This window comes from Anticarsia gemmatalis, chromosome 14 (assembly GCF_050436995.1).
Source record: "Anticarsia gemmatalis isolate Benzon Research Colony breed Stoneville strain chromosome 14, ilAntGemm2 primary, whole genome shotgun sequence".
Classification (NCBI taxonomy): Eukaryota; Metazoa; Arthropoda; class Insecta; order Lepidoptera; family Erebidae; genus Anticarsia; species Anticarsia gemmatalis.
The window spans coordinates 7904553-7930958 of NC_134758.1; the positions used below are offsets into that span (position 1 = coordinate 7904553).

The window sequence follows — 26406 nt, forward strand, 5'->3', positions numbered from 1 at the left end:
GATTTATTTGATTTTGAAATATGGTCTTTTGAGATTATTTTTAATATGGCAATTGGTTTAGGTCACCAGAACTTAATATTTTTGAACGAAGTTTTATATGTCAAAAATAAGAGGTTATGCGGGTTGATTAAATTTTGAATTTGGAGGAAAATAAGGTACAGAATTTGATATAAGCTACATTCTTGGTTTATTTATAAACATATACCATTATATACTTTGCAAAAACATCAATAACAATCCAAATAGGATATTTTCCTAGTTACATGTACAATACTCCTTGAACCAACATGGCGCTGTGAAAATCGCGAGCAATAACATCACTACAATAAAAATCTGACACGCTCCTTACGACTGATAATTTATGTAAAGAGATAGTGATTGTTCTGGTAAAGTGGATGCATTAACCTCGTGTTCATAGTTATTAACCTATGCTTAGTGAGATATGAAGGAAGTGATATTAGCTGTTATAACCTTCGTATGTAGCGTATTTTTAGTTTTTGTCTTTGTGTTATTTTGTAAGTAGCCCAATATGCTTGTAATTTCAATAAGTTACTAACTAATGATGACTATTATGATGATGAATTACTGTCAGAATATGTTTAGTGGTGATTTATTGTCAATGTTATTGTTCTTTGTTCTCAGGTTGGTACATTGTGTGGAAGTGTTGTTTGTCCAAATTCCGTTTCGTGCGCGAGCTGCTAGGTGGCATGCAAGATAGTCCTCCGGCTTCTGAGATTAGGCAGCCAAACAAGACTAGAAAAATCCGAAGGGAATAAACAATAACAGAATAAACAATGTAAATGTTATTTTATAATTGTGTCAAAATAAAAGCCAAAATAGGTACTAGCAGTTATTCAAAAGTGTACATTAGATATGAAATATTCTAATTCATCCAAAACTAGTACTTCTATAATCTAAATCTAATTCAATCAATCATTTAAAAACAAACATGGTTTATAGATAAATAATTTTGCTTTTGGAAAAAGTACCTATGTAACACAACTTTGTTGAATACATTGAAGTATGGGTTAATCTTTGCAGCTAATTCAAAATGAACATCCGGTGTGCAAGACCCAGCGATCTTATGAACATGCAGCACTGCAACCTGCTGTGTTTGCCTGAAAACTACCAGATGAAATATTATTTCTACCATGGACTGTCCTGGCCTCAACTCAGTTATGTTGCTGAAGATGAAAAGGGTCACATTGTTGGTATGTATTAAGTAAATATGAAATTGAAGGCAATTATTTAACTTATTTTTATAAAAGTATAATTACTTCAGTTTCTGATATCATTCTAGTAGTATGATTTATTGATATCTCCATGACTATAATGAGCTTATTCTTCTTCTGTCATGTCAACGACTCACCATAATATAGTATTTATACAGTCGTTGATCAGAACTTGGCATCTTCAATTGCATTATCCGTCGCAAAGTTAAGGTCCTCAGTTGTGCAGTTGTGCATAATGAGTTGTATAGGTGCTGCAGGGTGCAATTCACATGCCATTTTCTTAGTAGGCATCAGTCTCAATAAGCAACACTATGCCTTCAATCTCTATAGTACCTAACATAACTTGCTGGTATTGCAAAAAGCTTTTCACATACTCAAGTTGTTTTGCCTATAATTTCAGGTTATGTGCTAGCTAAGATGGAGGAGGATGGAGAAGACAACCGTCATGGACACATCACATCACTAGCTGTAAAAAGATCGCATCGTCGCCTCGGACTTGCACAGAAACTTATGAACCAAGCTTCACTTGCTATGGTGGAGTGCTTTCAGGTAACACTAGAAATATATTTGAATATTAGCTGACCCGCACAGTTCCGCTCACGCTTTCTTGTTTTAATTTAATACCGCGCATTTTCAAATTTATTCACCTTTTACACCTTCTCTGGACTTCCACAAATATAATTCAAGTCCAAAATTAGCCAAATCGGTCCAGCCGTTCATGTGTTTCAGCGAGACTAACAAACAGCAATTCATTTTTATATATATAGATTGAAATTTCGTCATTCTTAAACCTGATAATAAAATGAATTTATTGAAACTAGATACCATGTTTTTACAGATTTTAAATATTCTTATCATAGATTGAAAAATATTGTGGAACTAATGCTGTTTTCTTTTTTCAGGCGAAATATGTATCACTGCATGTAAGGAAAAGCAACAGAGCTGCACTTAACTTGTACACCAATTCCCTTGGCTTCAAAATCCTAGAGATCGAGCCCAAGTACTATGCCGATGGTGAGGATGCATATTCCATGATGCGAGACCTCAGTGCCTTCGCAGCAGAGAGCAAGACAGACAACCAACAAACAGAGAATATGGAAATCAAATCTGATTCCGCTATCATATCACAGTGTTGATGATATTTATGTAAATAAAGCATTTAACAGTAATTTATATGAATAGTTTAATTTTAGTGATCCCAAATATTTTCACCTGTTTTCTCCCTACTATAATATTCGCTGGCATTGTATATCAATTCCTGGAATGGTTCAGTTCAGAATCAGCATGGTTTGATTTCATTAGCATTGGTAATTGACTATCTTGATTCTATCAGATAATTCCCACATAGTAATTCATTAGACTAGTTTTAGTGTTACAGGGATTCGCATCAATACTCAGCCAGGGAAATAAGCCTTTATAAATTAGTCATTGACCCAGTACTACCAAAATAATACAAAAAATGTAAGAGAACCATTTTATTGTAAGTTTAAATAATATTAGGTATAGGTACCTATATCCTAAAATCCTTAAAAATAAATAATAGTAAAAGTACATTATTCATCCTCTTCTTCAAAAAGGTGGTCCAATTTCAGTTCTGCATTTTTCTCACAATTTTTGCATTTCTTTACCAAAGGAGCAGCTTTCTTTTCTGTAGTTTTCTTTGTTTTGCCTACCACATATTCTGGCATAACAACCTTACTGCTTTTAAATACAGGTTTTTCTTCAGTACTCGGTGGTGGTGCCTTTTTTATTGCAGATGACACATGGAATTTTGGTTTCTTAAAAACACCAGTATCATCATAGTCACATTCCATTTTTGATTGTTCTGTTGCTTTATCTTCCATTTCGCGAATTAGAGCTAAAGCTGTTGCAGTATTTGTGGCATCGGACATCTGTTCTTGAGTGACATCTTCGAGAGAGTAGTATACCCATTTGTCAGGATTTTTAATGTGGTCCGGGATGGTCTTAGACTTCAAGCATTCTCGAATATTAGCTGTAGGTCTTTTGTATATACTGTCCTTGCCTCGGAACTGTTTCATTTCATGTTTCAACTTCCTGTATGTACGTCTGTCGATTGAACCATAGTCATCAGGTTCCGTTTTTTTGTTTGTCTTAGAGAAACTGCACTGCTCTTCAGCTTCTTTGAGCTGATTGAATAAAGACTTTTGCCTTTCGTGAAAAGATGACATCCTGTGTTGAATTATTGCTGTAAATTAATGAAAGATATCAGTTTAATAAAAAACCAAACAAAAATATTATATTGATAAAATAAAAGACGCATGAACAACGGGTGACAGGCGTAATATTAATTTTATCGCGTAAAAACATGATATTTAAAGCTATGTGCATACTAATTATATATTCATTAAGATATTTACATCTTTTAGTTGAACATAGGATAATTATTTCGCAATACAGAGCAGAGCAAGCACTTTGTTTGGATTTTTTGACAAATTAATGTCAATTGTCACATTGACGTTACAGATTGCCAGCCTAAAAATATAAATAAAATGATTTATCTTTTTTAGACTCTTTTAGTGATTTTAAATTTTAAAGCTTTATTCTGCGTATTACGCGGGTTTTACTCCTTCAATAAGTGATATACTGAAGATATTCTCAATGGTAGCTCAACGAAAAAAGAATGCCTGACATCGGAACACATCTACCCATGTAGTGGGGCTTTCAATCTCGGTATACTGAGATCACAGTATTGCGGGACCCCGCATAGTTTTACAGTTAATATTGATATAGGTATCGATATTCTGCTGCCAAATACATTGTCTCTAAAAACATTCTTAGACGACACTGTTTGGTAGACGACACTGTCTTGTGTGTACAATATGGTGACATAAAATGATACAATTCGATTGATGTTATTTTTGTAGGCCGTTAAAAATAAAATATTACACATGCTTGATCCTGAAAATACCGGGATTCCGCGGGATTAAAAATTGCTACTCCGCTAATACCGAAATTGAAAACAGGGTGCGGGATTGGTAGACTTACTACGAAGGTTCACCTAAGGAGTTTCTCGGAAAATACCTAGCTTACTGGTTAAGGTAAAGATTTAAGTAATGATAGCAATTAATAAGAAAATGTAATTATAATAAGTATGCCTCTCCTTATGCCTAATGACAATGTTCTTGAAAAAGATAAAACCATTAGACTACGTACATATACACTTAAATAGATTATATTTTAGGTACCTAATTTAGTTTTGATGGTGTTGGTTTAAACAACCTTCAGGAACACTTGTTTCATGAGTGCTTAGATCATGTGTATGCACTTACTATTCAGTGAAATCCCCTGATTATTAAAGAATAATTTTCTTAGTAATCGTTTTATACGAGTAGCATTATCACAGGTATTGTTGAGATTTCTCTTATGAGTGAATGTACAGTACAATTACTAAGTATTTAGTACACGAACAGAACATCATGTCGCCTGATATAAATTCGTGGCAGAACTGCTAGATTGACGATAGGCCGGTATCCTTTCGTTTAATTAAAGCTAGTCAATGTAGATATTAATTAGATTATAACGGCTTAGCTTAATACGCAGGTTAATTAATTCTCTATTGAAATTTACAACCATGGCTAATAATATTGAAAATAAACCGAGTCCATCAAGCTACTTCGACCAGGCTTTATTTTTCTTAGGATTTATGATTATAACAGCCTGACTGTTGAACCCGAGATGAAATCTGAACTTGAGACTACGTGTTCTAATAATACTGTTACTTAGCGGTTTAACCAAACATAGATAACGAAGAATTCGCTAAAATGATGGAAAACAAGAGGACTAGCCCATGACCTATTTCAGTACTTACTCAGTTACTGCCTCCGCACCGTGGCGCAGTGGTTTAGGTCGCCACGCCGATACCACTGCAACGGGAGGTCGTGGGTTCGATTCCCACACGGGACAATTATTTGTGCGTTCCACAAATAATTGTTTCGGGTCTGGTTGTGCTTTGTGTCCGTTGTTTGTATGTTTGTAAAAGTCCCCGCGACACAAGAGCAATTCTTAGTGCGGGAGTTGTCTTTTTAAAAAAAAAAAAAAAAAAAAAAAAAAAAAAAGTTAGGTAATACAGTACAGTCACCGACAAAATTTGTAAAAAAAATTGTATGTAAAAATAATACAAAAATCTACATACCTACATATACAAAAACTAAAACAAAATCACGCCTTCTCTCAGACAGAGACCAGAGAACGCCACTTGATACGTCTGATCCTTACGAACTTTCTTTGCTTCATTCACATTCATACACAGTGTCGACACAGAATAAATAAATCTACAAGGGTAGTCTGTAAGACTACTTTATGTCTTATCAAAAGACAGTAGGTAAACGTGGTGTACCCGAATGTAGTGTCTCATATGAGTTAAGTGTGGTGGTTACTGGTTAGTTCGTTATCAATTTATCTGTATAAGTATACATATATTTAAAAGTAAGTATATAAGTATGTTTATTAGTTGGTTACCATAGTAGGTACAAGCTCTGCTTAGTTTGGAATCAAATGACCGTGTTTGAGTTGTCTAACAATATTTATTTATTTACTAGCTGACCCGCGCAACTTCGCTTGCGTCACATAAGAGAGAATGGGTCAAAATTTTCCCTGTTTTTGTAACATTTTTTATTGCTACTCCGTTCCTATAGGTCGTAGCGTGGTGTTATATAGCCTATAGCCTTCCTCAATAAATGGACTATCTAACACTGAAAGAATTTTTCAAATCGGACCAGTAGTTCCTGAGATTAGCGCGTTCAAACAAACAAACTCTTCAGCTTTATAATATTAGTATAGATTAGTATAGATTGTCGTTTTACGAATATTTACTACTAAACTACCAGTTTACCGTACATTTCAGCAAAACTCTTGATGATTTCATCAACTGTTGGCGATGACTGTACGTGCTTACGGTTAATAAGGATTAAACAAGAACTGTTTGCAATGGACGTCGTGGTAATTACACAGCGGTAGTAGGTGGGCTCTCGATTAGATAAAACTGTGTACATAATAATATCAAGTATTTGAATGAAACGGTCTGCCCCCATAGATTAACTAGCAGTATTAGTTGTAACTACCTGGATACTACTATGGGTGTAGTAGAAGTAGTCACCTATTTGTATAGCACACATACGGTAAAGGTTTTCGTAACAAATATAATGTACACTACCTATATCTCTAATACCTTTCGCGGTCTTTAGCGGTTTAATGCACTGAAAACATAATTTACTCGTACTAAGAAAACTTTTTATAAAGGTGACCCCGTACATTCGGCGCTTAAAAGGAGATAAAATTAAATGTTTTATTTTCACATAGTTTAAAAAAATATTGCAAACCTGCTAGTGATATTGTATGTGAACTTTAGCAATTAATATTTTATGTTTGGGATCCCAAAATAAATTGATTCACTGTAAATATAATTAAAAGCACAATAGGCTATTTATAACAAAAAATATAGGAAATTCTTCTTGTCGTTAAGTTGGCTTTTCAGGCTCTACATTATTTCTATGCAAGCACGGTTCTTGCTTTCAGTAACGCAACATGAATCAAATCAAGCCAAAAATATTTGATCGCGGTAATCCCCTCGTAAAATTTGATATTAGTCATTACGAGTTTATTGTAACAAAGTTCTTCATAGTCCCTACACTCACAATCATCTCACAGCTGAATGACTAACTACATATGTATTTGACCGTCTAATCACTATCTATTTATAAGCAATATTACTCATATCCGAAAATTCTTAATTATTTCAACAAAGACAAATCGGAATAATTATTGCAAATGATGTCACATAATTATATGTACTTAATGCAGTTATTTTCCGTTTTTATTAGTGTTTCTATTGCCGCTCGCACGTAAACGTTGTTTGAACTTGAATTCAAAACTATTAACACTCAAGGAAAATAATAAAATCACTAAGTGTCTATATTTTATTATTAACTCGTTGCAAGTTATAAATCTACTTCTGACTAAAATTACTTTTAATAACATAATAATACCCTATCATAGTGTTTACCGGAAGAACCTTTGACAGACAAATGGCAACCGGAATTGTTTAGCAGTCAATTATAACGTATCAATTGAATAAGAATATAATGTAGTGTAAATAATGTATTGTAATAAGCTTTAAGATTAAAACCTCGGGCGTACAATGTTAACGTACTACAGTGTTATTGTTATAATTTAAAATTGCGCGTGAGTCATTCCCGCGCACGCGTTCCTCGCCGTACTCGCTGTGACCTTAGGGCGTATACAGATAGTTTGCTTACCGGCTTAGCTTTGATACCGTGAGTGGTAGATTCCATTAGTAGAAGACGTACTTGAGACTAATTCATGAAAATGTTTTCAGGCATATTCTGCTAGGAGTTCTTTTACCGCTAGTACGAGGTAAAGAAGATGGATTTTTCATAACTTTAATTTAATTGCAATTTGAAAGTTGATTATGACTGGTATATATTTTTAAAGTAATAATTCCATCAAGTTTGTTAAGTCCTGCCAACTTAGATGGCGGCCTAAAAACCTTTGTTTTATCCCAATTAAAGTATGATTCACTCGTACACGTAGTAATTGTATAAAAGCGCCTTTATTCTAGGTGATACGAAACCACGGCAATCTACAACGACTTCCATTGATCATAATACTCATATAACGAACCATATTTCTATTGGGTCCCTTTACTTTCTACAAAGAAACCATTGATACCGTTCTTAGAATAAACTAAAATGATGCAACCAAGGTTAAATTTTGTACAACATTCATTAACATTTTAGGTTTACGATTATTACTATGTGTACAAATTTGCGTGATTCTAGGATTTCGTGTTAAATTGCCAAATCGAAACATAAAAAACACGGCTTACTTTTTACTTTAAAAAGTAACAACCGTTCGAAGAAAAGATTCCCAGTTCTCTCATTTTCTACATAAAGAAAACTTTACACTGCCCAAAAACATGTCCTACAGCAAAAATACAATCATGAAAGGGCAAATCTCTTGTTTCATTATACTGCCATTTCTTCATACGTATTACTAGACGTTTGTAAGAGTGTTGTTTTTTACAAAATTTAATTGGTTCTATGTAGGCCATGTTTTTGAAACTAAACATAACTTTTTATCTTCTTAAACAATATATTGAATTACCTACAAACGTAACCACGAGAGGTAAATGCAATATTTATTTTCTTTTATCAGATTTGTTAAGTTCGCCTCTGATTTGGTTGAGATATAGGAAATTGCAAAGTAAAAAGCTCGCAAGATGTGTTCGCATCGTAAGTAAATAATGTCATGTCTTGTTCCCACCGGGATAAGGAAATATAGAATAGAGTATAATATGACTGTTCTTTTCAATTATGTTGTCTTGCAACAACGCTTCTCCTCCTATGTATCTATGTCTAGGACTTGGTATCAATCCTGAAGATATTTAGTTTAAGCAAGAAAAAGACTAACGTAGGTGATCATATTAATAAAATCTGTTATGGTCTTTAAAACAAAATATAACAAGATACATTAGCTCAGATTATACTTTAATTTACTGCCTACCCATAGATACATATTTAAATTTCGAGCCCGATAATTTAATGGGATATATATTAATGACAAAGTTATAAACATCATAAATTAAGCTCAAAATCGTTTCCAATAAGGTATTAACAGGTAAGACGTGGGAGGAAACTTCAGGTGAATTCCAATGATGGCTCTATAAAAGCTTATGTCGAGCTTTATACGCGTTTAGTCAATAATTCCTTAGTTGCTATGAAAGTTTGTGTGGCTACTGTTTGTTGTGGTGTGTGCGCGGCGCATGCGCGCTGGCCTGGTCGCTCTGGTCACCTTCGCCGCTGCTCGCTTGCCGCGGAGCCGGCCAACGACCACTTATCATCGAAGGTTCGGCGTGAGCGCGCCTCCTCACCGCTGTGCGCGAAAATCCGCCGCTAATATTAGCATGCGAGAACGCGCGCTCGCCTGCAATCCGCGCCCGCTCCGCTGAACGCTGTACGCTCAACGTTGTGTTTTTCCGGGCGAGGTCGCGCAGGGCGGGCGGCGCGCGCCGACGCGCCCCGGGCACCCTGCCTCTCAATACAATATCTACCATACACACAACAGGACGTTTCCCTAGTGCCGACAACTCAATATTTTAATTGCATCAAAGATACTGTTTCATAGTATTCGGTGAAGTGCAGTATTGAACTAGCGTGCCGGGATCATCATAGTTTTCACCTGGGCTCGTGGCAGTCGGCTGAAATGTGAATATTTCGAGTTCTGTTGACAGATCGGTGCACATCACAACAGGTAATATAAATGTTTTGTTGTGCTGTAAGCTTTATTTGCTTTGTTTCTTACACTGTCTGTCTGCTGAAATGACTTTCATTTTTATTTTGTTTTCATCCGTGGCGAAATTAGAATGTTAAATGGCAGTAATTAGTTACATTACTTTAGTCAATATGTATCATTTCTGTGATTAAAATACTTGGTCTGTGTAAGTGTAGGTAGTAGGAACACCTATGTACACACAGATTTGCAAAGAATTCTTGTATTTATTTGGTATCACGCTACTTAAATTAATCAATGGAAGGTAACACTTGTTGAAGCTTAGATTTAAGAAACCTTTTCTCTGGTGTTTAACTTATCTGGTGTATTATACTAATTTGCGTCATTTGGGAAAGTAAATAGTAAAATACAAATAATTTTCAATTTAAGATATTGACTGTTGAATATACGGAAAACTATGCAATATAAATCATTATTACAATTTATTTGAAATTAATAATTATCTTAATCAAATATGAAATGATATAGGTAGATTTTATAGCTTCCGATAAAATAGCCATTTCGGGAAAGCCTTATCTAAGTGCTTCCAGAGTTACTCATCATAATCAATTACCTCGTCATATATTTCTGTAACATTATTTCTATAAGTATATCAGCAAACTGATAACACAGACACAGTTGAAAAGCACCTTTGTATTAATTTTCGTTTTTGAGAGCATCGGAAGCGTAATGATATGACTAAGTACTTAAACCACTATCTCTGGTGCGGTGCCTTCTTCGCAATACTCTATAAATAAACAAATATTAACTTTGCTGGCGGTATAACAAAGTATCAGAGCATTCATTTACTCAGAATTACTAACATCGTGGAGATTATTCATATTTTTCAATGATCACATTTATTGGCACATATCCAATGTGTGTATCATTTGAGTGATACACCGGGTATCGACGTTCATTCACTCGTTCTAAGAACTACAATGACACGTGGACGCAATGAGAGTATGAATAAGAAAATATTGCATCTTTTCGTGAAAACCAGTAGCTATAAGTATACGTATAATAAAGGTATGACAAGTAGGAATAAAATTCCCAGTTGTCGGGGGACAGTGTTAGAGGGGACGACTGGGAATATACCGAACATTCCAATGCCCTCTATGTCCTGCACAACTGAGGTCCCTAACTTGGCGACGGATATAGCAGTTGAGGTTGCCAAGTTCTGGACGACAATTGTTTCGGTAACATCATAGTGAGCTAACACGACAGAAGAAGAAAACTCAAAACTTTGGAGCGACTAATCTTTTGCGACCAGTAGAAGTTACATTTAGAAGGCAACAGCAGGCTGTAAAGGCACTATACCTGCAATTATCTATGGAATTTACAGTCTTCTTCTTCTTATCGTATTGTTAGTGGATAAACCTTACCTACCTAGTTCCTTGCGTAAGTTCTATGAGGGTTTTATCGTCACATTTACACTATCGATAGTAAGCGTCTGCGCTCTGTCTGCATCCAAATCTAATATAAGCTATATTAGTCCGAAGTAGTCGTAGTACTAGCTATTTGTTCAAGAGCTTGCGCACTGCGTCCGAAATCAAATTCAAAACGTATTCAGCGCATAAACAACCTAGTGGTTAGTGAATTTACAAGATAAGCTACTGATATAATTCCGATTACTGCTACTGATTGGTATCCTGGCGCGTGGCTCAGTCATAAAATAGATGTTACTGGCAATCAATCAGCTTATCTTATCTTATCTTAGGGGTGGGGGTGCCAGTTAATGCCTGGCTGACACTTCGACCATTCCTGATCCTTTGTGTCACCCCCTCCTTTGCTACTCTAGACGTTGGGGGGCAGGGCAAAACTTATCAGTTTTGCTATGCACCCCACCGGAAGCAGCCTGTAGTCTTCTGGTTTAGGGTAACCGCATCCTAGAAGATCCATTCTTTTCCTTCCTAAAGCATCACACTCGCACAGTATGTGTTTCATGGTTTCTGCTTCTTCATTGCAGTGCCTGCATTTGGGGTCATCTATGGCTCCTATTTTGTTTAACATGTAGTTCGTGCCGTAGTGTCCTGTGAAAGCACCAAGTATTTTCTTGATGCTGTCTTTGCTGAGGTTTATTAGGTTATTACTCCAGCTTTTGTTGACGTTATTTATGAACAGTTTCGAATGGGTTAGTCCAGATATGGCTTTCCATTCTTTCAGATGCTGGTCCCTGGTGAAGTTGGTTATTGCCAGTTTGACCGTCGCATCAGGTAGTCCAATTATTGGTTCTGGACCTATTGGGAGTGATTCTGATCCTTTCCGTGCAAGTTCATCAGCTTTCTCATTCCCATCTATGCCCGCGTGGCCTGGTACCCAAACTAGCCTAACGTTGTTTGTACGACCTACCTTGTTCAGGTTCTTTATGCAATTCAGTACAAGTCCCGAATTGACCTTAGAACAGCAAAGAGCTTTAATAGCTGCTTGACTGTCGCTGAGTATATAAATGTCGCGATTTTTTGTATCTCGTTTTATAATCTCTTGGGTGCATTCGATGATTGCGTGTACTTCTGCTTGGAAGACTGAAGCATATCTGCCTAGGCTAGTACTTATGCTGCAGTCCTCCGAGTGGACGCCTGCTCCTGTGCCGTTCTGCATTTTGGAGCCATCGGTGTACCATATCTGTCTCGATTTGGTTTGTGTGTAGAGACCTTGACTCCATTCTTCTCTCGTCGTCTCATCAATCAGCTACTATTGTACTTGTTGAATTGGTAGAGCAACCTGACATGCGTCCAAAATCAAATAATTTTACTAATTGTTACGATCCTTTTGGTATGAAAGTAAACTACAGCAATATATTTCGAATATCCTAATATTAGATTTTTGAGATTGATATCCTTGTCTATGCGAAAAAATTTTTTTTAAGTAAGAACGTTAGTCAATTCTTAAAAAAATTGTAGAACATCGATGTTTTAGTAACGATATAATGAAAACGACATATAAAATGGAGACTATTATAAAAGAACAAGTACATCATTTGTTATCGAGCTTTAGCTTACTGTATTTCAAAATAAAAGTTTCAAAAAGTTAATTAATGACACGAGCAACTTCATTGGTGTTCAGATGCAGCTAATGAACAGCTAAATAAAAGCTGAATTAGGTGACCTAAAACGAGAGTCACAAAGTTAAAATCAATAAATTGAACAGATTTATTCGTCTAGGTTTATCTATGGCACGTATATTCGGGGGTGACCTACAGGTGGCTATCGACCGGCTGACCTGAAATACGTAATCCCGTCATCCCATTGGAAACAGTAACAGTATCAGTCAGACAGTCACGAACTCTGAATCGTTGAATCCAATACATTACAGCCGGTAATTCGGATAAATAAAGCCTTTTCGGGCAAATTGTTAATGTATACTAAGGACGTATATGTATTCACTATGATATAAAAGCATAAAATTGTATGATGAAGTGGATATTAATCTAATTGTGCCAAAAAGATCTCTCTTCTATGAAGATGGATGTATGTATGTTTTTACTTGATTCAAAAACTATTATACAAAGAACGATACTTGGCATACTTGTAGCTTATGTATCAGAATAACAGGAAGGCTATAGTTATACAAGCTCTTGCTCATGGGTTTGTGTAAAATATAACATGGGCCATTTAACCATAGTCCATGCGGACGAAGTTGCAGATGAGAGGTGGACTCTACATATATTATGTCATGATTATGCAAGGTTTTGAAAGAGAATCAGCTTAGATATGATAATAAAGATTTAAAATCGTATTATGTACCTAATCATTAAGTTTAAAATGTTTTAAAATAAATTGTAATGCAAAATGTGTCACACGTTTGACGGAAAAAAGAAGGATAACAGAATGCAATAATAAGGTCGACATTAATAAAATATTGAACACATTTTCTGCGGTTTGCTTATTATGACACAACGACAATAATAAATAATAATAGGTACAACATGAGTAAGTTAGTAGACATAACTAATTTGGAAAAATATAATACGAGTGCATACTGGGAACAAAAGTGAGTCAAATATTAAGGAAACATATAGACGATACAGTCGATACACGTTAATTAAACTTAATGGGAATGGAGAATATAATTACAAAACAAATGTTTAGAAAAAGAATGAACTTTATGCCCAGGTTATTTATTGTTTAAGTTTAGTTAATTCGTTCTTCGGTCTCTACCTACACCCATGGAAGAAAAGCGGTATATTATATGTATGTTTGTGTGTATAGTTCATAAAATATAGGTAGTTATAGTATATTAATAGTTAAATAAACGATCGCAATTGATTTCCTAATAAGTATAACATGACGATTTAATGTAAATGCAGCGATTTACATATTCCACGCATAACTTTATTGAGGCACTTCATTCAATTTTACGTTGTTATGGTCGGTAAAATGGCCAATGTTTATTTATTAATAACCCTTCTGACGAGGGTCTATCTCGAGGGACAATGAAGGACAACGGGTGACAGCCTGAAAGGCTATTAAAGAACATTTTCGTTACGCATAACCATTTTCAGACTTTTTGAGGATAATGGAAACCTTTTCCGCATCATCGGTCAATACGAAAATTAGCCATTCAGTATAACGACTATTATTCATGCAATAAAATATGTTTAAATTATTTAATTTTCCGCGACGCAATTAACCGTCTAAGCGTCTAACCAATGAATATTCTAAATACATACAAGTATGACTGTACTTTGTCTGTGTTCCTACGTCATTTTACACGAATTTATGGAATCGTCTTATGGAAACTTTAGACGGCCATAAGATTCTCTCCATTAAAGTTTCCCTTGAGTATAGATGATTAATATATTGGTTTATAAGTCCCTGTTGGTCCTTAATCCCGGCAGTATATTGACTGATGGCTTACCGTAACGTTCGGAGCGTCCTGTTAAACCAATTGAGTGAGTACCCCGGCTTATTACTTTTCTAAATTATGCAAAATGGAAATGGCGGCGGTCTACATCTCGTTATATTATAATGTTATACAAACATATACTGCTGATCTTTCATTACGTTTTAGTTTGTAGGCAATTTAGAGCTTGTTCCTTTACTGTGATGAAAGGATATACAGTTATATAAATTGTATAGGAAAAACGACGAGCTTAGAAAAACTAAGTTCAAGAAACTTGTAAAAAGAAAAAATATTGGTGTTGAAATATGTTCTTTATAATATAAAAGTAGCAGCACTCATCTACTGAAAATCACAAAAGTCTACAAATGTGTGCATAGTAAGTTATGGATAATACAAATAAACAAAAATCGCAAAAGTTACAACGTTGAGCACATAGCGTGACCTGGCAAAAATATTTTAAAAGTCAAGGAAATAGTAATCAAACTTCGTAATTACAAGTCAAATACTTATATTGAACGTGAAGTACGATTAACTTATTTTCAATTCAATATTTGATCTTTATTTATCACTTACATTTATCAGAATTCACGATATTTGCCTATACCATTAATTCAGTCAACAAAATTATCTTAAGTAAATGAAAGCTCAGTAATCTTAAGCAAATAAAAAAAGAGGTAAAACCTAAGTATTTATTTGTCGCACATTAATCAGTTGTACTAAATACCCTTCAAGTTTTCAAAGAAAACGGGACTGAATAATACATTATATTTACGAGTAGGTATAGCTATATTAGATGGCAATCACGCTGTATAAAGTCAGTGAATATTAAATTCTAAAGTACTCATATAACTTTGTTCTGAATTTTACCTTCATTTACAACATAAACAAGGACTTCCGTCGCGAATTGATTGAAATGACATCAAACGTGCTCTACTTATCTCGTGGTTATTTATCTTTTGTACTGGAAAAGCTTTGAAGTTAACACAAATAATAGCTTTATGTATCAAATTATTATACGAATGGGAATGTTGTTTATTTGTTTAGGAACTCTCGTGATTATTCGGAAGTCCGTATCATTTAGCACGTTGCTTTATTAGGCAGTTGATATTGAAACAAATTATTGAAGTTCACACGTATCTATCTACCTAGTAGCGAGTACCTTAGTACCTACTGGTCGTAAGTTACTATGATTCATGTAATGTTTATACGTAGCACGTGAATTAATTCTGCTCACAGCAGATATGTATCACTATACTTACTTCAGAATATTGACCTTCTAGTTTTATTACCATTTTTACACCCAAGTAGATCTAGCTATGGTGGAAACTGGCTATAAATTGGAGTTACGAATCGTTCATGATACGAATATAAACGAATTCGAGCCTCAAAGTTATAAACAAAGAAATGACTAACAAAATGACACATCCTTCTAAAAATTGTAAGTAAATTAAAAACTCATGTATTTTATGTTCGGTTTATGAGAGCTCGTTAGTTTGAGAGGACAAGGTTTGTTTTCTAAATATGGTCAACGGTAATGTTTCTGCATCGTTCAAAACGTACATCACGTAAATCTTTATTATTCAGTGTGTACGAAAGGGTCCCCGGGGCACCAAGTGAACCAAGAAAGCTTTGTTGTAAGATATTCTCGCGTTGTTATACTTCGTTAAATATTGACGGTAGTTACTCTACAAACTAGACGCTACACTCTGTATAAAGCCTTTTTGCTTCAATTGTCTTTTACGAGTTGCTCGGGATTAAAAGCGGGTTTATATTTTCATGTTTCATTACACCGAATTATATTTCCCTCGGTGTAAAATGTATGTAGAGTTCTTGTTTTTGTAGGTTTTGCAGAAGTTTATTTTATACGATTAATTATGTAGCAAAGTTCTGCTTATAGAATTTAAAATGTGCCATATTTTCAAACTGAACAGTCATTATATCCATACAAGATAAGGTTGCCAGCTTTACTGCGCCAACTTTACGAAAACTAAAATACTTTCCCAAGAAAAACTAATTTATCACCTAAAAATCATATGTAACTGGTGCCAAATATTGGTGTGCTGGAGTTTTCAGTGAGGCGGTGTACTCTTGACCCAGTTGATTGAAAGTAGGACGGGTGCGCGTATGCCGGGGCCGGGTCGCCCAGGGCGCGTGGCGCAGCTCCCGGACCAAATGCACACCGTAAACAATCCATAACATATTTATATTGGTACATTATTAACTAGCGACGCTGAAATAACTGCATCAAATTTTAATTCTCATTACACTTTCCGGACTTCGAAGCAGACGCGTACGATATATTATTAGGTCGGGGAATAAGTCTTTTCGCATTATAGTATGAATCAGCATGTCAAGAATCACAAATGAGTACACGGTTCATTAGGTTTCTTTCAGTGAGCTCGTGAGGTACCCAAATATTGAGCTTTTTTGTGTAGAGTAAAGATTTTATTACAAATTCATACATAATATAATGCGAAAAGACTTTTTCCCCGACCTTATATATAGCGATCGTTTAACACACACGGTAAATGTAAATCCAAAAGAATTGCGATGCAATGACATTATTTGTTAGTTATTTACAAAAATATTGTTCAACTTGATTCGCGGTAGAACTAAAAAAAAATATTGACGTTGTTTGTTACGACAGTTACTTCATAAATGGCTTTGTGGTAAGAAAAACAAATTGTATCACTCATTTATACTGAAAGTGGTCAACCACGCTTGCGTCTGATAAGCCTTAAACATAATATTATTAAAATACATCATAATTAACAAAGTCCCTACACATAATAGTCTTATAAGGAGGTCTTACGTACGTTTATTAAGAAATAATACGAATGTGGTACCTAACTAAATTCTTGTCGAGGTTTCGTTCTGAAAGCGGAAAACAAACGTCTTATGTTCAGGATAATACAGTGAATTAGAACAACGAAAACGAGAAATATAAATATACATCACATAGTGTCCGTTCATTGTAATTTTTATGTATTCTTCTTATTTCTATGTCGCATTAGGTCAGTACAATAGATTACTTAGCACTACCGACGTTCTGTTGGCAGGTCTCATCTATAATTTCAATGTCAAACTCCGTAAAAAGGCGGTATTACGAAACCTACAACGGTTTGAACAAATAACATTGAACTATTCTGAAAATAATGTTATTTGTAATGTTTTGTTGTGCGAATTGTGTAAATATTATTTTAACTGTACTATTTAACTTATATGTAGATGTTAACATTAACAGTTATGTGAGTAGGCCAATTTATAAGTCGTAAAAATTAGAAAAGTAAATAGACCTAGAGGTAAGAACCGAATGTTGTCTTTCGAGGCAACGAGGTTAGCGTCCCTATCTGCCTCCTAAACTTTTGAAGTAAATCCCATCTTCTAGATTATTAAAGCAGCTATCTCGTGTCGGGTCCATAATATAAAGTTCAGAGAGTACATTACATACATTTTAAGTGAAATCCTCTCAAGAGATTCAAGTTATGTCTGAGCACTTCACAGCGAACGCGAAAGTGCTGAATTATGTTTTGCAACTTTGTTTAGCAATATCATAAAAAGTGATAAAAGAAAACTCAAAACGCAAAATTTGTGATAGCAAAATACCAGTAAAACTATTGTAAAACTAATTTAACAATTTGCAAGCTCGTCCGAAACTGTCTGTTCGCGATAATTTGTCAAAAAAGCACAGTTCGCTTATAATACTCATGCCAAATGCAATCAATAAAAATCCAAGCTCGAGAAATAATGTTTCGTATTGAAAATGAGGAGACATGTTGTTAATTCTGCATATTGGGCGATGCGCGGCACAACACGGCGCGGCGGCGCGCTGCGTCGATTCACTGCACATCCATTTCCGCATGTCACAGCCGCTGCCCGTTCTATTTCAGAGACTCCTCCAATCTGCGATGTCTCTGAATACAAACATTATGCGATTTAAACACAACGATGCACTCAAATGTTGCAATGTTTGCATAGCTTCGGCTTTAAAATTCTCTACTTTTACATTCCCCAAACATTTTAATAACCCTTAATTGTGGCAAATGTAGGACGTTTTGGCTATTTCTGTTTTTCCAAAATAAAATATCGTGGTCCTAGTTATAATTGCAACTCAAATTTAATACTATTTTTTATCTCGATGGTACCTGTCGATGAGTTAATTAATAAGATGGTTTACAGAGCCTTGAGTGCGAAACAAGGCCTCCACTCACTAGCGCTCATTAGGTTTACGGCACTAAGTTATATGTTGAGCAATTTATAGGATCCACGCATCGCCGGTACTGAGGGCGCTGCCGGACCGTGACAAACATTTTCTTTTAATATAAATTAAAAATATGTAACAAATTGTTGTTGAGTAATTAACAAACGATCTTAAGTTTACAAAATGTATTTACAACCACGAAGAATGGATTAATTCCAATAGCATATATGATATACTACAACATACAAGGGTAAGAGATTTTCTCATGAAAAGAAAACAATAACTATCTCTTCAAGTTCCGTTTATGCTTCTTTAGTTTTCTAAGAACAAGTATCTCCTACGTTTTATTTTAAAAAACAATTTCTCTCTAGTTCCGTTTCAATATTGTAACAATATTTTCTCGATAAGAAGCTTGTGTACTTTTATCTCATGTTAAAAGACCTTGTTTGTTCGTAATATATTTCGCTTCTAGAATATTACGACGTAATAAGAGGATTCCAAGTTTTCAAGAAACTTTGTATCGCCTTCAAGACTTTCCAAGCTTGGTACAAAGTCTTCCAATACAAGTAAACATACTGATAACGATATTTGTCGAGAAATTTCAAGTGAAGTAAACCTTGAAATACGGTTTGTTATTAAAAGAAATATTTATGTTTTGCTCCCGCCGAATTAGTGCTAAATAACACTATAATAGTATAAAGATTCATTGAAGATATTTACTCAAATGGTAATCACGAAAGTCTCTTACTCAGATCAAAGTAAATAAAATTTCATGTAAGACTTCTCTTAAGATGTTACCTCTATTAATTTAATAGCTGATAAGCTCGTGTTATCAAATAAATTTCTTCATCTCAATGAAACGTAAATCGAATTGTGGTAACAAATAAAATGTTTATGGTTAACTTTTTCTTAACCAGTCGGCCAAAAATATTACATTCCGACTATGAAATGATAAGTTGTACAGCGGCGTATCATAAATGGTGGTTTCGTAATATTGCACCAATGGATTACTGTCTCTAAATATAGGGCAGATTCAGCCCAGCGCCGTAAAGCTATGCGAATGTAAGTAGGTTAGCGAGGGCATCACAAATAACCTGCTCTATCGTAAAATGTCCCTACTGTTTCGACACTAACTGCATTATATATACCAGAGTAGGAAGCCGGTCCGGGAATTCGCTTGCGCAACGACAGGAAAGTGGATTACGGAAAATGTTTTTGATGGAAACACACTTTCAGAACGAAAATGTTCTTTTTATCTAATTGTTACAATTTCAGAAAACCATTTCCTTTTAAAACGTTTGTTATGAAACGTGACTGAAATGAAAGTTGATTTCATACCGAGTGAAATGTGAATTGTGACAGATCAATATCGTTTATCATGTAATTATGATCGTAAAGTATATCGCTTGTACAATTTATTGTATTGTTGTATTATGAAAAGTCTATTAAGAGTGTGACGCAGATATCTGAACTGAAAACCTCATTGAATCAATAGATAAGTAGCGTGAGATAGAACACGTTCTGCTTGTGAGCTCCGTAAAAGCTCTAGATAACATTCTTAGTTGTTAGTATAGTAGCGTTGTTATTAATATTCAGCCAAACTAATAAAATTCACTGAATAGAGGAGCGTGACTCAATACTTAGATACTACAAAACTGAAGACGATGTCACGGGTCAGTCCCTTAGATGTTTGCGGTGATTTCAAATAGATCATTGTTGTACACTCTTAAACAAGTGTATAATACGCAGATGTGTTTATTTACGAAGCATTTGCGAGAAGCGTAAACGTCTTCAGTAACATTTCAATGTGTATTTTTGTTTATGCTTTAGGGAATGCGCGAGGTGACGCATAACGCCTCGTTTACGCACGCTTCGCAAAACGGACGCGATCTCGTCCTGTTACTGTAACAATTCTCTTTAGCACATCAATTGTTCAATGTTTCAATAGAGCTCTCGTAATTTGATATGTTTACTCGGAAAATCCAATAACGGTACTAATTAATACGGCACGTGTCACGGCAACTAATTGGCAGATAACTCTCGGCTCTCTCCAATGCAATTTCAAATAGTTTCAGGATTAAAGCTTTGTTTGTATTCCGAGAATCAGCGCTCTGCACAGCCAATTAGTGCATGTAATACGAGTACTTTATTAAAAGCTCACATTGCTACTGCAGTAAATGTTCCATAATATGTCGCGCACTTCAGTAAGTTGGTATTTCTTTACTTTGAAGAAATATTATATTAAATATGAAAAATATTGTGCTCTACATTTGCCATGTTCCGGAAAATGTCGTACAAAATGTGTTCGACGTATTTTCAATTTAAAGCTCCAGAGATGTTGATGCCGGCGAGAGAAAATCGATACGTTCCTTATTCCGCTATTATGAAGTGAATTCTATAGAATCTGATAGTGAAAGGAAGTATGTATTCCGCCGCTCCAGACGTTACATAATTCTATTACGTGGGTACATGTCCGGCAGGATTTGTTAGATGGCTTAAGAAATTTCCCTCGTGGTAAAGCTCATGTTATATGAACACATTGTTATGTAAGGATATAAAAGGGTTGATTAGATAGTCGTTGGTTGGCATGGTCCTTCACGGAACAGATGACCCGCAAGTGCAACGATACTGTGCCGATGCCACGTCGCTGTAATAAACTGGGAACACGTTGAACCATGCACTATTTATTACTGCCATGGACGTTGAACCTTCCACATAAAAAAATACTGTCAAATAGTTACACGTAATTTATGAGGATCATGTAGAACTCTACGCATTTAAAGTCTACTAAAGTATTTGTAACTTAACACAGAACGTGAGTCATAATGTCTGACTCCTAAATAAAGGAACGAGTGGCTGAAACAGCTGCTACAAAAGATTAAACACGCTAATTCCGTTCAAATTTACAGTTACGAATAAAACCAATTTGTTTACCCTTAGCATACAGTAGTATAGGTATTTGTTAAAACCAGCCACAACTGCCCTTGGTCGTTTATTTAACACGTAGGATGATTCGTAATACAAACTGAGTAATAACGATTCTTTATGGCACCGATATGTTCATACAGGATATAATAAGCGACGCTAACAGCACGTTAACTAGCGCTAGTTAGCGTCTAACACAAGGAAGGACTTAAAGCGAATATAATAAAACTAACACAACGTGTATTATGATCTATATTCAGTCTTATTCTAAAAGTACACATAACTCGATCGATAATAGGACCTACAATTTGAGTCGATTACAATGTAACTAACGAACGTTTTTTTTTGTTTTCAGGTAGTGCAATCGCAAGAGCGAAATCATGACGGTGGTAACGAATCCCGCGCGGACCAACTCCGACGATGAGATTGAGTCAGGGCGGGAGAGCGCAGTGGGCGGAGAGTACGGCGGCCACGACGCAGAGGATCATGCGAGGCTCTACGACGATGAGAAGCAGAGCGACATCGTGTTCGAGGTCGGCATCAATGGCGATAATACTTGGCGCTACCCTGGACATCGGCGAGTGCTCGCCGCCACCAGCCCCGTGTTCGCGGCGCTGTTATCCTGCAAAACTGACGTCATTGTCGTCGATTACATCGACCGCAGGGGATTCGAGCAGCTCCTCCGTTATCATTACTGTGAACCCACCCAACTTAACTCAGTGGGCACCGCTCGCTGCGCTCTTGACGCAGCTTATAAGTTTCTGTGTCCACCACTCGCGGAGCGCTGCGCTCGGCGACTCGATGAAATGTTGGATGCTGGAGTTGCACTAGAGATCTTACGCGACTTACGATTCCTTTGCGCGAGGCTCCCCGGCGCTGCCTCCGCTCCGCCGCTGCCCGCTCTCTCGGATGACGCAGCCGCTCGCTCCTTGGCACAGTGCTCGCGTTGGTGCGATTCCTTAGCCCACAACGCGCTTTTGGTGCTAGACGACAATGCGGATACGGCTCTGACTGACGAACGCCTCGAGGAGCTCACTTATGAGGACTTGGCTCTCATCGTGAAGCGTGATACCTTGCGAGTATCGAGTGAGCTCGTTTTAGCCGAGGCTCTCTCTCGATGGAGCACAGCTGCTTGCAAACGTACCAAGAGGGAGCTGACTCCGGCCCACAAGAGGGCGGCCCTCGGTGCATTAGGCTATTGCCCGCGCTATTTGTTGCTTTCGGGCGAAGAATTGGATCGCGCTTTAGCTCTGGAACTATTGGAGCCAATGGAGCGCGCATTGGTGACGGCTCGCGCTCGCAAACTGTCCGCACCAGTGCCAGTGGGCGCCGAGCAGGAGGCTCTGCTGCGTCACTGGGCTCGCCCCCGTCCCACCGAGCCGGCCGCTCTGCCCGTACACTTAAGCCCACGCTCCGAGCCACCGGCCGAAGACCCCCAGCCAAGCAAACTCTGTGCGCGTCGTCCTAAGCGCCCGAAGCAGCCCAGCTTCGCGCCAGAAGAGAAGCGCAAGAAGCGCGGATGCTGCGCTTGCTTCGGAGAGGGAATCTTACGAGCTATCATCTGTTTATTCGACTGAGAAAGTGCCCCCGTTACATACGTGTAAAGGGTAATGTGTGAATACTACACTTTGATGTTCAATGACTTTTGACTGACTGTTATGTATTGAAATGAAAAAAAAAACTAGCATTCTTTCCTGTCTATCTAACTTTCTTGTAATTCAATGTGAACATAAATGTTTGAACAACTAAAATAATTAAGTACATGTTATACTGAAATCTGTGTCTTTATCGATTACAATTAATGATTTGGATAGACGTGGAATTGTAAGGAAAGAAAGAATGCCTTCTTTTGTATTTTTTTACGAATCAAAATTAAAACTATTCGTATAAAACATACATCCTACCTACTTAGTATTTTAGCACCGCGGTATTTGCGACTTCCTTAGTTTAAGTTTAATATTTCTGCAGCTGAAAAAATAATGTTTAGATACTTATATTGTCCATTTTTAAGTCTGTGTTCATTTTATAATTAATGTTAATTTGCTAATTTGCTTATGACAAGAGGAAATCTTTGTTAGAGAGTGATAGAACCAATTGAAAGAGTCCGCGTCTTAGGAATCAATGTAGTAGAATATTTGTGATACTTATATGAAATAATTATTTTTTATTTATGTGATTATAATGTATTAGATTGTTTGACAATTTGCATTTATTATGAACGTTTATGTGAAATGTATTGGTGCACAAAATGCCGTTGTTTAGTTACGTTTCACGTTGCTATTAGTTGTTGTATAAAATTTTGTTGCATTTATTGATAATCGTTTGAGAGACAATAACAGGTTATCTGGAACAGATTGTTATTAGGTACGAAAAATCCTAATTATTGCAATATCATGTCAACGATCTCTTGAACATAAAACGTCGGATAACCTGGTTATTAAATTAGTATTTTTGTTTAGTTAAATAAACGAATTGTTTAGTATAATTGTACTATAATTTACTGCCAAATTCTCACACGTCACTGGAACTTAAGAGCTTTAAATATGTAGCTTTGAAGGTTACGTTGGTCAAACTCTTGATGTTTGTGCTCTATTACTGACCATTGGGAATTTGGTTGTTAGTGAAATAGTTACTTAAATATTCACTAGTCGTATACAAAGTACATAAATGTCAAAGATTACGCAGGGTGACGAGTTAAACAATCGACAAACGTAGAGGTTTACTCTAAATAACTCGGCAAACCTAGTTTTTTCAATCTTATACCTACATAGTGATAAATAATTTGGATAATATACATACCGACGACCTGGTAAGGGTTGCCGGAGTCCGATGGATGAGGGTGGCCCAGGACCGGTCCTATTGGCGCTCGATGGGGGAGGCCTTTGTCCAGCAGTGGACGATTCCCGGCTGAGATGATGATGATGACATAACGAAATTCCAAAAACAAAGATGACGACAGATAAAGCATTTAATTTGAAATTCTTAAGTCGAATTCTTCAGCAAGAATTACGTGTATTTGCATACCTTTATTTTGTCGATTGTTCAGAGCGTCACCTAACTTATGTGTATAGGGATATGTTTGAAACAGTCGTTCGCAGAACGATCTACTTGGTAAATTAATGTTACGTAGCTTATATTATTATCAAATTTAAATTGTGCCATATTGGATGTGGCTAATAAAATAGAAGTTTTTTCGTGTCTTCAATTATACTTGAATTTATAGAGAGGTACTCTCATTATTCATTACGTGTTTAGCAAATTAAATAAAAAGCTTTTTATGTAATTAAATTACTTATTCAATGTATGTGTCCGTGCGTTTTAAACGGTTAATATCGGTAGCACTTTGCGAGGTGTAATTTATCAAATATTTGTGCCTCTTGGCCAACATTAACAAGTATATTTGAGAATTCAATCTTTCTTGGACCAAACAATACAAATGTTTGTACAAATACACCACGAATAGTGCCACTATAAAAATGAGATTGTAATAGAAATTTGTTCGCAAATGTACGTAAAATTAATTTATTGTAATCATGAATTTGTTGTGTTCAGCTTAGAGCTGTGAATACAATGAACCCATCCCGAGACAAATATATGATGTTAAATATATACAGTTTTTCATTTCCCTAAAATACCTGATAACAGGAGGTGACCTGAAGGACTGACGGGTCATAAATTAAAAGGAATTGTTACTAGGTTCGATCCCTAGATTGTATAAATATATGAATGATCAACGGGAGGTTGATTAATAGAATTTCGCTTCCCTCTTCGTCATCAAATCTGCAAAGCAGTCCGATATCAGTACATATTATGACCTTAAGATGTAGTGCTTATTGTCAGTTACTTAAACTTACCTTACTTTCACTGATTGGGTAATTTACTCCGCCATTGAGATTCACCTTTCAGTCTTTCACTGAACTCTGTAAGCCTGGACTATTTGTTTATACAAAAATACCAACTTGGAAGAACTGTTACAAGTTGTTGTTGTTGTTGTTGTTGTTTACGAATGATAAAAACCGATCTATCAATAAACTAATAAACATTACCTATAAACTTGGGTATTAAACTTGAGTAAGATGTCTTCAAACCTTTCTGTGGAAGTCTGTCGTTTCGTTATACCTAAATAAAAAACGACAGTATTATTACATTACATTTTATCTGTTACACAAATGATACAGTAGAACAATATATTTAGTCACAATCTTATTTCAATGTCCTTATTCAGTAGAGACCGTACCGACCGACTCTACGGAGGGCCTTCTACGTGCGTTAATATAGAATTACGCTCGTCTATCTCCTCTGCAATAGGTTCACGAGATCTAAAAGACGGCCTTGGAGATTGAAAACTAGTATTAGTAGACATTGTTTCTATTCTCTCTACTTTATCCATTATCTCCATCAGCGTGGCTCCCGCGGCCGTCAAGTCTTTTCTCAATGCTGTGACAGCATCTTTCAGTTCTAGCATCGAATTAATCTTAGTATCTATCCTTTCAAACTTCTCGTTAATCGAATCTCGCGCTTTACGTGTTGCTGAAACTTCACTATCGATCCTCACAGTGATCGCTTTCGAAAGCTCTTTGAACTTTGCGTCGAAAGTGCTGAATTCATTACTATTCCGCTTTTTCCGCTCTCCCGTGTTTGTGGATAGAGTCCTGTATTTGTAACCCGAACTTCTCGACGTGTAACAACTTTTGTGGAAAAATTCTGACATATTTATGTGAGGTATACTTTCAGTTTTTATTTATGATTCTATTTTTGTGTATTTACACTTCCATAATTTTTATTTTGGTTAGGTCATAATTTGACAGATTTAAATTATATGAATGAGGCTAAAACTAACATAAGCTAACATCCAAAAAGTATCAATTCCGTTTAAGCGATGTAGATGCCATCTGG

General features: G+C 36.0%; 3 protein-coding genes across 7 annotated transcripts; 2 read left to right on the forward strand and 1 right to left on the reverse strand.

Annotated features, from left to right (window-relative positions):
* The first annotated feature begins 48 nt into the window (after window positions 1-48).
* vnc (GNAT family N-acetyltransferase vnc) lies at window positions 49-2405 on the forward strand. Of its 5 annotated transcripts, none has more exons than XM_076122347.1 (5): window positions 49-155; window positions 643-796; window positions 1042-1211; window positions 1633-1781; window positions 2135-2405. In XM_076122347.1, exons 3-5 carry the CDS (start codon window positions 1052-1054, stop codon window positions 2366-2368), a joined length of 543 nt encoding a protein of 180 aa, XP_075978462.1. In that variant the 5' UTR covers window positions 49-155; window positions 643-796; window positions 1042-1051; the 3' UTR covers window positions 2369-2405. The 5 variants fall into 5 exon arrangements, with proteins under 5 accessions (XP_075978462.1, XP_075978466.1, XP_075978464.1 ...); XM_076122349.1 differs by lacking the exon at window positions 49-155 and adding an exon at window positions 242-386; XM_076122350.1 differs by lacking the exon at window positions 49-155 and adding an exon at window positions 338-475.
* A 289-nt stretch (window positions 2406-2694) lies between these two features.
* On the reverse strand, window positions 2695-3703 carry LOC142978314 (uncharacterized). Its single transcript, XM_076122691.1, has 2 exons — window positions 3611-3703; window positions 2695-3438 (listed from the first exon to the last, which is right to left on the reverse strand). The coding sequence occupies exon 2, from the start codon at window positions 3419-3421 to the stop codon at window positions 2786-2788; it is 636 nt and encodes a 211-aa protein (XP_075978806.1). The 5' UTR covers window positions 3422-3438; window positions 3611-3703; the 3' UTR covers window positions 2695-2785.
* A 5377-nt stretch (window positions 3704-9080) lies between these two features.
* On the forward strand, window positions 9081-25101 carry axed (BTB/POZ domain-containing protein axundead). Its single transcript, XM_076122692.1, has 2 exons — window positions 9081-9521; window positions 21866-25101. The coding sequence occupies exon 2, from the start codon at window positions 21891-21893 to the stop codon at window positions 23085-23087; it is 1197 nt and encodes a 398-aa protein (XP_075978807.1). The 5' UTR covers window positions 9081-9521; window positions 21866-21890; the 3' UTR covers window positions 23088-25101.
* Window positions 25102-26406: the final 1305 nt, after the last annotated feature.

Excerpts from the sequence above, each read along its gene's own strand:
- LOC142978314 (XM_076122691.1), bottom strand. The coding sequence starts at position 3,421 with ATGTCATCTTTTCACGAAAGGCAAAAGTCTTTATTCAATCAGCTCAAA.
- axed (XM_076122692.1), top strand. The coding sequence starts at position 21,891 with ATGACGGTGGTAACGAATCCCGCGCGGACCAACTCCGACGATGAGATT.
- vnc (XM_076122347.1), top strand. The coding sequence starts at position 1,052 with ATGAACATCCGGTGTGCAAGACCCAGCGATCTTATGAACATGCAGCAC. Across the intron at positions 1,212-1,632 it reads TGAAAAGGGTCACATTGTTG|GTTATGTGCTAGCTAAGATG; the intron begins GTATGTATTAAG and ends CTATAATTTCAG. Across the intron at positions 1,782-2,134 it reads CTATGGTGGAGTGCTTTCAG|GCGAAATATGTATCACTGCA; the intron begins GTAACACTAGAA and ends TTCTTTTTTCAG.